Consider the following 12,606-nt stretch of genomic DNA (forward strand, 5'->3'; position numbering starts at 1 on the left):
GGGGAGATCCTGCGGGGAGAGAAGGGGCAGCCATGCGGAATGAGGAGAGATCACAAGGGGAAAAGAGGAGTGGCCATGAGGGAAGATGTAGAGGGGAGAGGAGGGGTGGCCATGCGGGGTGAGGGGAGATCACGAGGAGAAAGCAGGGGCAGCATTGAGGGCTGAGGGGCAGTCATGAGGGAAGATAACGAATGGAGATCATAAGGGGAGAGCACAGGCAGTCATGGGGTGTGAGGGATGACCATGGAGAGAGATCTTGAGGGGCAACGAGGGGTGGCCGTGTGAGGTAGGGGCGGCAACTATACAGTGTGGGCCACTATGGGGCGCGGATAAGGGGTGGCCATGAGTGGAGATTATGAGAGGCAGCCATGAGGGGAGATCTTGAGGGGAGGTCATTTTGCCCTTAGTGACATGGTTTACTGGTGGGCTTGGCAGTTCTGGGGTAACAGTTGGACTTGATGATCTTAGAAGTCTTTTCCAACTTAGATGATTCTATATTCATTAGACATTATGCTGAGCACAAAGTTGGCAACAAAAATAAATGGACTATGACCTGTGTCTTTTAGGAGAAGTTGACAATAAACCCTGCAGCACAAACACAGCTCCTTATTTCTCCAGGGCATTTTGGTGATGAATTTTTCCACAACTGAATTTAAGAATGTTTTCATTAAATGAGCTGAATGTTTAAATAGAATTGAGCAGTAACATACATCTAATGTTTTTTCCACATCCAGTATCTCATTTTTTAACTACTCCCAAATTTTCAGTGAGCTACTGATTTTGTACTAACAATAAGTATAAAACTGAATTTTAGAATCAGTTAACTGAAATCAGTGATCAGGGTGAATATATGATGTGAAGTGAGCCACAAACCCTGTGATTTTTAACAAAAATATTGTTAATATTCACCTCTTATCCAGATTGTGCCGAAATTCAGGCCGAACTAGTAAACAGATTCATTTATTTCAGAAACTAAAAGACAAATTACTCTCTTCCTGCCACATGTGGAGGCAATCAGATATTTTGCAAGAGGAATACTTGGACACTTCATGCCACGTACCCGTTTCCCACTTACCCCAGCGCCTGAAACGTCTCAAGACAGACGCTGTCACTGAATATTTCTCAACACAGTTAAGTTTTTATTACTAGAGTAAAAATCAACTTAATACAAAACAGGAGGTCACGTATCTCCTCTCTCACATCTCAAGACCTTACCCTACGCACTAGAGAACATAATAGAAGATACAGGTTTTAGTTTGCTTTTATATGTGTATGGATTAGAAATTCTTCCTACACTAAGACTGGATTCTAAGGAACATTCTGCAGCCAAACACGTGTGACCAAGTAGAAATGTAAAGCATACATTGACTCTGCTCACAAAGTTTTGTTGGAGTAATTAAAAAACCAGATGTTTAGGACTTTGGCCTAATCTACACCTGTCACACCTCTCCCTAATTAACTAGATTTTAGGATCTTACATTATCAGCTCTTTAGCTGCTCCAGCAATTAGCCCATTCATACACATTTCTCTGAAATAGACTTGATTTTTTTTTTCAGTGGGGTTATTTATAAGAAAAACATGTTCTTTTGCATTTTTCCATATGATTTGCTCTTAATCATAAAGATAGACTAGTGAAGACAATTCTGTGGAATTCTGACATTTAGTATAACCAAGATTGACCAGACAGTATTGTTATCTTTCTTCTCTACCCTTTTGGGCTATTTATTACATCCCATTGAGGTTTTCAGATTCAGATCAAGCTCTTTAAAGCAACATACTGGCTCATTTTTCCTATAGTACTTTTCACAGAAGTACTCCATCAATCAGTGGACATTTCTAAACATTATCAGAACCATGATTTTGAAAAATTATCTCTGATAAAGAAAACTGCAACTTGAAGAGTGAATGGATGGCTTTGGATTTGCCTACCTTCATATTTACATCTGCTCCGTTACAGACCAAAAGCTCTAAACACAACGCTCCATGTGTTGACGCAGCAGCAAAGTGCAGAGGTGTAAAACCCTTCTCATTCATTTGATTTACATTAGCACCGCAGTCTATGAGTTCGTTCACTACAACATCTTGCCCGTTGTAGCAAGCTACATGGAGAGGTGTATTTCCATAGGCATTTGGTTCATTCATCTATCAGAGAAACAAAGCAAAACAAAACCCCAAGATTAGTTAGTAGGCAAAAACCTGTATTACTGCAGCATTTAGCTATGACAAAGAAACGTCATGACACAACTTTTTCATTATGTTTTGGAACTCTTCAACACCAGAAATTAAAAGCAATTTCTGGATGTAGCAGTTTAACAGAGAAATGTACCGGGGAAGAGTACAATTACCTTATAAGCAAGCCAACCTCCTGCAATTGTCTCCACACCAGTTTCCTGCATGTAGTATGCAACTTTACAGAACACACACATGGAAACAACATCAGCAGTGGCAATTTGCACAGACACTACAAACTAAGCACAGCACGGAGCTCTATCGGTTTCCAACAGCATTTGTGGGCTTCCGTTAAGAACAGAGATCAAAGCGCAGGGGCGGAGTATATTGAATTTTAAGCTGTAGTTACGCACGACATGATAATTCTGATCTACTTCTCAAGATAGAATTTTGGCAGCACCCTCCAGCCCTGTAAGGCTAAAACATGATTCACAATGTACATTTCTTACAGTTTCAGTTTGCTGTTAACATACTTTCTCCATGCAGGTATTGTACCATACAGCCTTTTAATTTGGTTTGCATTTCAATACTAATTTTACCTTCCTTACTGCAGAATGGAAGTTTCTCACAATTTTTTGTATTACCCAAAACTCATGTGGTGTAAGAAAGTCAGTAATGTCTATATTTTACAAGTAACCGAAGCAACACAGTTAATTTCCTGCAGTTCAAAAAGGATTGTGTAGCAAAGCTACAAATAGAATTCCTGACTTCTGATCCAATGAACTAAGAGTGAGAAATACCAAACAAACAAACAAAAATATCTACTAAATACAAATTTACGTCCAAGTAATTGTGCAAAACCTGTAAGGCTCTTAAGTTACCTAGGGGAATGAGGTTTTATAACAAAAAAAACCCCATGTGATTAAAGACCCTTGGAAATACTACTTTCACTATATCATATCCTGCCCCTAAATAAACAGTGTGCTACAAGACTAACAAGAGCATCTCAAACAACAAAAAAAAAATATCACTTTGGTTTTTATTTCCTTACATCAACTCCAAGATCTAGAAGATATTTGACTACACTTATCATCCCACTAGACGCTGCAGCATGTAAGGGTGTATATGATTTCTTGTCTTTGCATGTCACTTCAGCTCCATGGGCCACAAGCAATTTCACAACTTCAATATGACCTAAAAGAATAAAGACGAAAAGAACGATGCTGCGTTTTGTATTAGGTAGCACGAGTTTACAAACTTGAAAATCACAGAATTGTTATAACATGAACAAGCCATTATTCATTTGAACCTAATACGGAAAAGAAAGAATTGTTCTTGTATTCTAATTGTATTGTGACCTATAAAAGCAACATAAAATATTATTTCCATATACCCCTCCAATAACCATAGTATTTATACTGCAAAAATAATCTTGTATAGTCAAATAATAAGATCTTGTGCTCTGCTTACTTCTTGTGTTCTTACTTACTTCAACTGCTAACACTCCCATTAAGGTTTTTAAGAAATTCAGCATAAACTTCAAAATAATTGCACAATATGAAAACAAGAAAATATTCTATTTTTAAAAATATACACCCCCCCAATCCTACTTCCTTTACTTGCAAAGCCTTTACAATGTGGACCCAAATCATACATGAATTAGCAAAGCTTTATTTTCACAACTGACTCAGGCCTCAGAGGAACTTAAGAAAGCACTAACTAGTCCCTTAAGGCACTAGGAGAAGAGGAAGATTCAAGTGGGATAATGGGGAACGGATGACCTGTGGGAAGTTGCAGGTAAAGGAGTGGAAAAGCGAAAGGAGGGCAGGGAGCTCACTCTGAACTAGTGGGCAGCCACTCTCTTAGCCATCTTTGTGGCTGGGCCAGGGTCCCCAACACCACACCACTGCTGCAAAGGGCAATAAGCATTCCCCTTCACCCTGCCTGCATGCTTCCTCGATAGTCTGCATGCAGTTCTGACACTGCATGCTAAAAGAAAAGCAAAAACCCATGTCAGTCATTCTTGCTCAGTTGTCAGTTCAACTGCCAAACAGGGCAATCATTGAAAACACATAAACAATCATGAAAACATCTGCAGAATAAAGGAACACACTTGAATTAAATAGACCACGATACATTTAGTGCTTTACCTTTGTAACTGATGCGTACAGACAGATGTGGGACTCCTTGTTTTACCTTTCAAGTGATACCTTAGTTAAAAAAGGGGTGGGAAGCACACTGAGTACTTCTGCTTATCCAGTCATGTAAGTAAGAAGTATCAAAACCAGCCTTCAGTTTAAGTGCTTCATAAAAAGTGAGGGTCTTTGCTTTCTCAATAACTAAGAGAATTTGCAAAAGTTTGCGTAGGAAGTGTCCACCCGAAGGAATACAAAGTCAGTCACCATGATACCCGTTTTATGCTGCATACCCGACAACACACAAAATGACATTTCACCTAGCTGTACTGATCAGAAACATGGAGTTCAGCAATGTAACATGAAGTGCTGCAATACTTCAGTTCTGAATTACTTCAGTATTGTAGGAAAGAAGAGAAAGAGACATGTAAACATGATAACCATCTTCTGACCAAAATATAATCAGGACAAGAACGAAAACAAGCCCTATATGAGGTAAAAGTACTGAAGATACTGAAAGCAGTGAAAGGATGAGAGATACTGAACACAACAGTGGCAGAAAAACTTTAGAGAGAAGAAAAAACAAAAAAAAAATCCCTGACCTGCATTGAGAACACAAGCAGCAATCAGTGGAAGACACTCAAACAGAAGAATAAGGTACTTGAAGTGGGAAGCGCTGAGGAGACATCCCAATACACTAATGAGGGCAACGCTAGCACACAAGAATGAAAGTCCATTTTAGTCGCAGCATTGCAGCTACACAGCAATGGAGCCGGGTGAAAAGCAGGAAGGAAAGGAAACAATGGATATAACCCTAGGAAGTTATTTATAGTACAGTGACGGAAAGCATAACTTCTTTTTTATTCTGTGGTCAGTTTTATATGATGGAAAAGCTTTAAGGCTTTCTTCGAAGAATTGGAGCAGTATAAAATGGCTCTAAATTGGGGGAGAGAATGCCACACTTGGGTGTTTTTTTTCCTTTTTTGAAGACTTGCAAAAGCTTTTTTTCTGCAAGGATATTTACGTTGACTGACATCAGATAAATCACATTTTTTCCAAAGTGTTCATTAACAGTTTCCTGTTAATAGCCTATGAAGCAGCATCAACTAAAATTGGAATAAATGTAGCTTATCTGAAAAACAGAAGACTTTGCTCTCATCTAGGTGAGCACTAGCCAGACATCTCTGCAATCTCATGCCCAAGTTTCGTTCAAGAAAATTTGCAATAGTCACCTTGCATAAGGTGACAGCCTGTCACAGACACTGCTTTTCATTTGAAAGTAGATTAGAAAATACTAACATAAAATAACACAAAGAACCTTCAACCAATAATGAAGATTGTTCTTTAACTTCTTAATTTCAAGTACTGGTATTAGTACTTGAGATGCAATATCATGCAACGTCAAATTATAAGTTAGAATAGTAACGCTGTGACAATCACTTCATAATTCATTGGCACATCCAAGACTTTTCTTCTTAAGACAGTTCGACACGGTTCTGTTGTTCTTAGCATTTCACATATGGATTTCACAGCCTCATTTTACACTGCTATCAGATTTAGACCTGTGTCGTCAGTGATGTAAGACTAATGTGAAATTGGCCTGAAACACAGCTGTGCAAAGGCAGCAGTTACTAATTCCACTTCAGTGTGAGCAGATCACTTTTACAACCATTGAGAACTTACAAACAAGCCCAATTTTGTAAATGTGTGGGTTTGCATTTATAAAGGCCAAAATTTTTAGTCCTCAGACCAAAGCACATTTCATATAACCAGCGAGTTATTATCAACCCCCAAAACTCAGGGTAAGGTATTTGGCAACTATATTTAAATAGGTTCTGCCCCACATGCTGCTGCTCATTTGTTTTGCTCAGTGTGTAAATAAAAAATTGTATATCCACTTTTAAGTTACTGCTTCCATTTGCTCTTTCCTGGCAAGATTAGGAAACATTGCTTGGATAAAGGTAACAACTCCAAAGCAGTCATGTTACTCAGTGCCACAGAGTAACAGATGAGTTAAGCAGCAACCTTAAGTTTGTTTTTAAGAGCCACCTCCTCACGCATACACATTGCACACCATTACGCCTCTTTATAAGTAATTCTCTCATTCATAACAAAGAGCATTAATACCAAACTGCACATCAAAACATAACAGGAATAAAAAATTACAGGTAATGAAGTCCTGTTTGCCCATTTCATCTTCAAAAAAATTCCCAGGCATACAGATTCATACAATATTGATGCTAGCGCTTTTATTCTTCTCCCTTGGCTGGATAAAATTACAAAGCAATAAACTAAAACACTGAATGACAATCAAGACCATGGAATCATCTTAACTGGCTTCTTCCTGAAATTGACACTGAAACTTAATTGTTCACTGCTTACGTATGACACGTTGCACGTGTTCAAGGGCATTTTTAGACATTTTCTTGAAGTTAGAAGAGGCACTATGTTTTTACGATTTCTGAACAACATATTCTGCAATAACAAATGTAATCTGCAGTTGCATGTGAGTTACTTAGAAACAAAATGATTAGCCAAAGCTAAGAACTCTGTCATTGTCAGCCTAGGACTCTTAATATGCATTTTCTATGATTCACCTTCCAATGGTTTATACTGCTCATATTTTAAATGAAGCTTGAGATACAAAACTCTACTACTTATTATAGCTATGCTGAAGAAAACAACTCCTACCACTTAATAAAATGGGAGTCTGGTAAAAGGCAATTAAGTGCATTACTCTGACAGTACTGCCAGTGCGTTGAACAATACCATGAGAACAACAGTTGTTCACCCATAGAATAAGAATAGCAAGGCAAGATTATGCAGCTTAAGAGATGAAATATTCTTCTTTTAAAATACTATCTCCAAGGTTGGTGTAATGATCTTGTTTCAGGTGCCCCTTGTATTAACTGCTTACTATTTGGCATTATTGCAAAAGTTTTCACCTGTCATTTTTCCTAGAAATACATAAACCCATTGAATGTAAGTCTTGGGTTTTTTTTTACCACCACAACAGTAATCAACTGAAACATGTACATACCCATATATGCTGCCCAATGGATGGCTCGTCTGTCTTTCTTGTCAAATGCATTAATATTGGCCCCTCTAGATAACAGTAAGCTGACCATCTGAGATAGAAAGAAAAGAAATCCATTATTCATAATGGAAAACTCTGCTTAAGTTAGACAAAGAAAATCATAGGAGAAAAACAAATATATGCATTTTCAAAGGATTTCATTGTGTTGTTTTTTTTGAGTATTCCGTAAGGTTGAAAAAATTGGCTGCCCACCTTGGCAGAAATAATGAAGCAACTGTGAGGAACACAACTCTACAGAAACATTTCCCAGTTAAATACAGCAAATCTGTGGAATCTTCGAAATCTTTAGGCAGGCTGTTACCAAGGAATTCACTAAAGTTACTCACTAAAAGCAAGCCTATTATCAACTTGTCTCCAACTACCTATACACAACTAAAACTGGCATTTCTCAGTAGTCATTTTTCAGGGCTTGAAAACGAATGAGTTAGAGCTTATTACAAGCATTTCCTTCACATCTCAGTGAAAACACATTCAGTATGTTCGCTACCTGCTGGAGAGAAAAATACCTTTTTTTCCCATTTAAAATTTATCTATGATTAGTTTAACTCCACTTAACTCGGGCAAATTTGCTTCTGTCTTAAGAAAGGTAAATGCTGCAATAACCTTCCAACTAAATGATGTAACATGTATTTTTCACAACTATTCTGTACACAGCTGCATACAAAAGAAATTCAAATATAAAACAGGCGTTAGTGTATTTTGAGGGGATGTGGGGAAGCATGACTTTAAACTGAGAAACTAAACATCAGAAATATGAGTGACAGAATGACGAGTGAGACACAAGCTAAGAAGAATAACTCTTACCTCAACATGTCCACTGAAGGCTGCATGATGCAATGCTGTTCTACCTGCTCGATCAGACAGATTGACATTGCTTAGGAGAGGCACCAAAGCTTCAGCACATTTCACAGCTTTGTTTGCAGCTGCTATATGTAGGGGTGTCTGCCAGTTCTTGTCACGAGCATTGACATCTGCTGAATGCTTTAACAACACCTGAACAGCATCCTGAAAGCATTTTCAAAAATAGAAGCCACTTAGTAATCATTTGAAATGCCAGCCTTACATCCAAGGACAGTGTAATGGAATAGAACGACTTCCAATTTGTTCTTTTGTGAACATCATCTTATACTTTGGGATTTATACTTAACCATAAATCCAGACTTGGGCATGTTCTCAAGAACATGAGCAATATATTCCCTACAGGGTTCAACTGAATAAACTATTTCCAGGTCTTTTATCCAGTTTCTTAAGCTGGCTGGTAAACTGTTTTGTCATTCACAACTAATTTCCAAAGCTCAATAAACCTCCTTAGGATTTCTTCCATTGTTAAGGATTAGTGAAGTACTATGAACTTACAATGCATTTTCATCAATTTGCCAAGCAAAGATTTTGAACTGTTAGAAATGGCAAAGAGAAGAACAGCTTATTAAATGCACATTTAGAAAACCTCAGATAAAAGGCATGACAGAGCATGGTCACAAAAAGTTTCAACATATACTGTTGCAAAACTCTTGCAAACCGTTTCTAATGTTGCACTGAATTCCATCTCACAAAGATTATTCATTTCCTTTTGTTAGAAGTACAAGCTGTGAAAATTTGACAAATAAGACTGTAATTCTTACAGCAAGATAGATCCCATTAAAATATGTGCACACAATTGGGATGCATTAAAAAAAATGAAATAATCTGTTGGTGGTATCAACATGATGAGGAATACTGCTGCATTCTGCATCAACTCGGCCACCTTACAATTCATTAACTGCCTTCAGTGACTTTCCAGCTCAAACACTTGGCATACAAATAAAGAGTTGGCACACAGAACTTTAAGCATTACCACAGCAAGTAGTTACTGGAAATTTCGAATTACCCTGTGGTACAATAGCTAGGTGTGTTGTACCATCCCAGAAAGTACACCAGGCATACAAATATAGATGCCTGGAGTGTGACAGGAGTCACATGGAGTTGCTTGAACTTGTGCAGTTGATAGCCAAACCTATAATTCCAGCAATTTTGCATGTTTCGATGTCCTTGTTTAATTGCAGCTGTCTTTGCCTCAAGAGTAAGTCCATTCTTTTTACTGAAATAATTATCAAGGGGTTTTTCATTACAGTTTTTTTCATCTAACGGCCAAACCCCGTGTATGTCTGCCAGCTGGAAAACAGCGTCTACATGTATCAACCACGTATGTGGGCTCCTCCGACTAACTGAGTTTACAATAGACAATTCTGACAAGCACTTCTCACTGCCTTTTGGGTAAACAGTCTGATTGGTTTACACGTTTGGTTAGTATTTTGTTTAAAATATTCTACAGTTCAAAAAATATGACCATGGTTGGAGTTCTTGAAGTTATAATTTAGGTCTAATTTGTCTGCAGCACCCCCCTCTGCAAGCATTACTGACAGAAGGAGCTTTTATTGTCCCTCAGCTCTGAAGAATGAAGCATTTGATGCTTTGGTCAGCTCCCAAAGGAGCAGCCTAAAAATACCTCAAGAACAACAAATAGCATTTGGGAATAAGATGTCCTTGAAGATCCTTTTTCAAACACTATTTTGAATAACATGATCTCCACAAACCATAGCTATTAATGCTAGTGACAAAATATTGCAGTTTATCCAGGAAATTCTAAGGTGAAAACTGAAACAAGACTTGCTTAGATAGTTGGCGGACGAAATACTTGAAGTTCAATGCTTATCAAAAGTATCCATCTTCTCAAACAAAAATTTACACAGAATCCGTAAAAAAAAACTTTTTTTTTTTTTGATACATACTGAAACAAGCATTGATTTGACTCAGTCTCTCTAAGGAGACGGTTTTGCATAAACTCTTCCACATAACAAGCTCAGCATTTCTCTCTTTTTATCTTCTACAGGCATTTAAAATTTTTATTAGGACATCAGCAACAGAGGAACAATAACAGAGGCGTTTCTTATGTTACTATATTCTCCCACTGTGTGACTGGTAGACTTCAAAAAAACTTGTCTACATATTTAATTTACAGCTTCTAGGGTGATTCTCAATACTGTCAGTACTCATTAATCACTTTTTTAAAAAAAGATGTTCGCAGGCCTTATAGAACTATTTATTTCTTCAATGCCTGAAGAGACAAGCATGTAAAAAATGAAGAAATGCAAAGATTATGCTATAAAAGCTGTACTAGATTTTAATCTTTGCTTTCATGCTGAATCAGTCAAGTTACCTTAAGAGAAGTAAACTGGACACGAGAACACTGCATGCAGAATCCTCTGCTAGGGAAATGGCAGAGAGCAAAGCTGAGAACTGAAGTGTGTAGTTTTCCCACTTTCTTTCCACTCAGGCACATGAGATATAGATAGATAGATAGATAGATAGATAGATAGATAGATATATGTATGTGTGTATATACACACACAGAGTCTCAATAGGAAAAACAAAGTAGCAAAAACGTTCTGCAATTCCAAACATTTGGAGTAGTTTCACTTTGTAAAAACTGAACAATGAACAGCAGGTAATTAGATATGCCTTATTTTAACACAAAGCAGTCATAAGACCCAAGCATACCTCGCTACAAGATGCCACAGCTCTGTGTAAAGGAGTCAACCATTTGCTGTCTTTGGCATTAACTCTAGCTCCTGTAACAAAAAATAAGAGTAACAGAAATTTATAATACATTTACAGAAAGACTTGAATATTTTCAGTTACAGACATAGGACTGTCTCTGTAGCTACTTATTCTAAGCTCCTTAATACAGCACCATGCCAAAAACGGAAAGGAGTCTTTTCTCCAGCTGAAGAATTCCTTGTACACTGCACCCATACCAGTTTTCCATCAAAGCATACTCATCTTTTTACCCTAGGTAATCCTCTCTCATCTTTTGCACTTCCAAACATAAAAGACTGTTGGGTAGGAAGACCGGCTCCTTGCTGTCATTCAGCAACAAAAATCTCATACTTTCCCACTACAGTTGAACTTATCCATTAAAATAAAGAAAGAGGCTACATTTATTCCCCATGCCTCCAGTTTCCTTGTGGCTGGGGAGCGTGATGTGTTGGTACACAGAATAATGCTGCTGGGAATTTGGGAATGAATCTCTCTACACCACCACGTCAGCAAACCCACTTCAGGATCCCTCTCAGGTCTCCCTTCATAAGCTCAACTGCAACAACCACACCTCTCTGCTTCTAAAAGAATACCTGAGAAACAGCTGTGTCTCCTCCCACCCAAGGAAAAAGGTCTCACAAACATCTGTAAGGGACACAAGCCTGGGTTTGGATGTTAACTTTTTTTTCTTAATAATAAAAAGAAAAGAAGGATTTAGGGATTTTTTCCTGAAGGAAACAACTGAACTACATACTAACTTCCAGTGGTCTTCAACAAACAAGAAAACCTAATGACTAAGCTCAATGATTTAATTTCTTACTGATATACACACGCACATGTGTATACATGTGTGTGTATGTATATATATATATACACACACACACAAACCTGATTAGTGTGCTCTAAGTGACCCTGTCATCCCATTTCCCAAGTTCAAAAGTTTCTGAATGGGAAAAGTCCAAGTCCAGCTGAAGACACCCCCCCCCAGTCTAGCAAAAATTTAAGACACTTATCACAAATATCTGCTTTTGTCAGCCATCTTAAGGACCTAGTGTACTGCACTATACTGTGTACCATAATGTACTGTATCAAATTCTGCACAGAACTTGAGCAAAAAAAGAATGTGAGGAGTCTAGAAGATACCAGATATGTCTTAGGACTTTTGGCAATCCTTCCCAAAAGACAGTAACATGAATGATCAGTAAATGAGAATGTAATAAATATATTTCAAATGTATTTGTAATTTTTGATTGTCTTCCAGGTTGTCAGCCACACCTGGAAGACAAGACAAAAATAAGAGCCAAATGGTACTCCAACCTTCACCTGACTTCATGTGTACAGCCAGCAATCAAGTAACAAAGACTTTCAAAGCCTCATTGATTTCTACTTCTAATTTCAGGATACAAATGTTTTTGAGGCATTTTAAAGGAATTAAAGAAGTTGCTAGACCATTAACCAAACCACCATCCTGATTTTCCTCATGAAAATGTATTTGCAAGATTTGAGATCAAGTCAGATCCACCCAGAAGATGAAGCCTGGGACAGGAGAAGCACCAGGCCCAGCAGAAGGGGAGAAACCACATTTCCAAAGAAGTGGCAGTTACCCAAGCTCTAGTGAGAACGTGCTT

At 37.9% G+C, this 12,606-nt stretch overlaps 1 protein-coding gene across 1 annotated transcript in view; it reads right to left on the reverse strand.

The window, feature by feature from the left end:
• Positions 1-11,021, reverse strand: part of ANKRD28 (ankyrin repeat domain 28) — a 43,630-nt gene extending 32,609 nt beyond the window's left edge. The window contains exons 1-5 of the mRNA XM_010022162.1: positions 10,940-11,021; positions 8,207-8,407; positions 7,346-7,433; positions 3,222-3,364; positions 1,931-2,143 (exon numbers count right to left, since the gene is read on the reverse strand). Of these exons, the coding sequence (XP_010020464.1) occupies positions 1,931-2,143; positions 3,222-3,364; positions 7,346-7,433 (444 nt within the window). The 5' untranslated portion in view covers positions 8,207-8,407; positions 10,940-11,021. The remainder of the gene's footprint in view (positions 1-1,930; positions 2,144-3,221; positions 3,365-7,345; positions 7,434-8,206; positions 8,408-10,939) is intronic.
• Positions 11,022-12,606: the final 1,585 nt, after the last annotated feature.

Source organism: Nestor notabilis, unplaced genomic scaffold (genome assembly GCF_000696875.1).
Source record: "Nestor notabilis isolate BGI_N333 unplaced genomic scaffold, ASM69687v1 scaffold2229, whole genome shotgun sequence".
In the NCBI taxonomy this organism is placed as follows: domain Eukaryota; kingdom Metazoa; phylum Chordata; class Aves; order Psittaciformes; family Psittacidae; genus Nestor; species Nestor notabilis.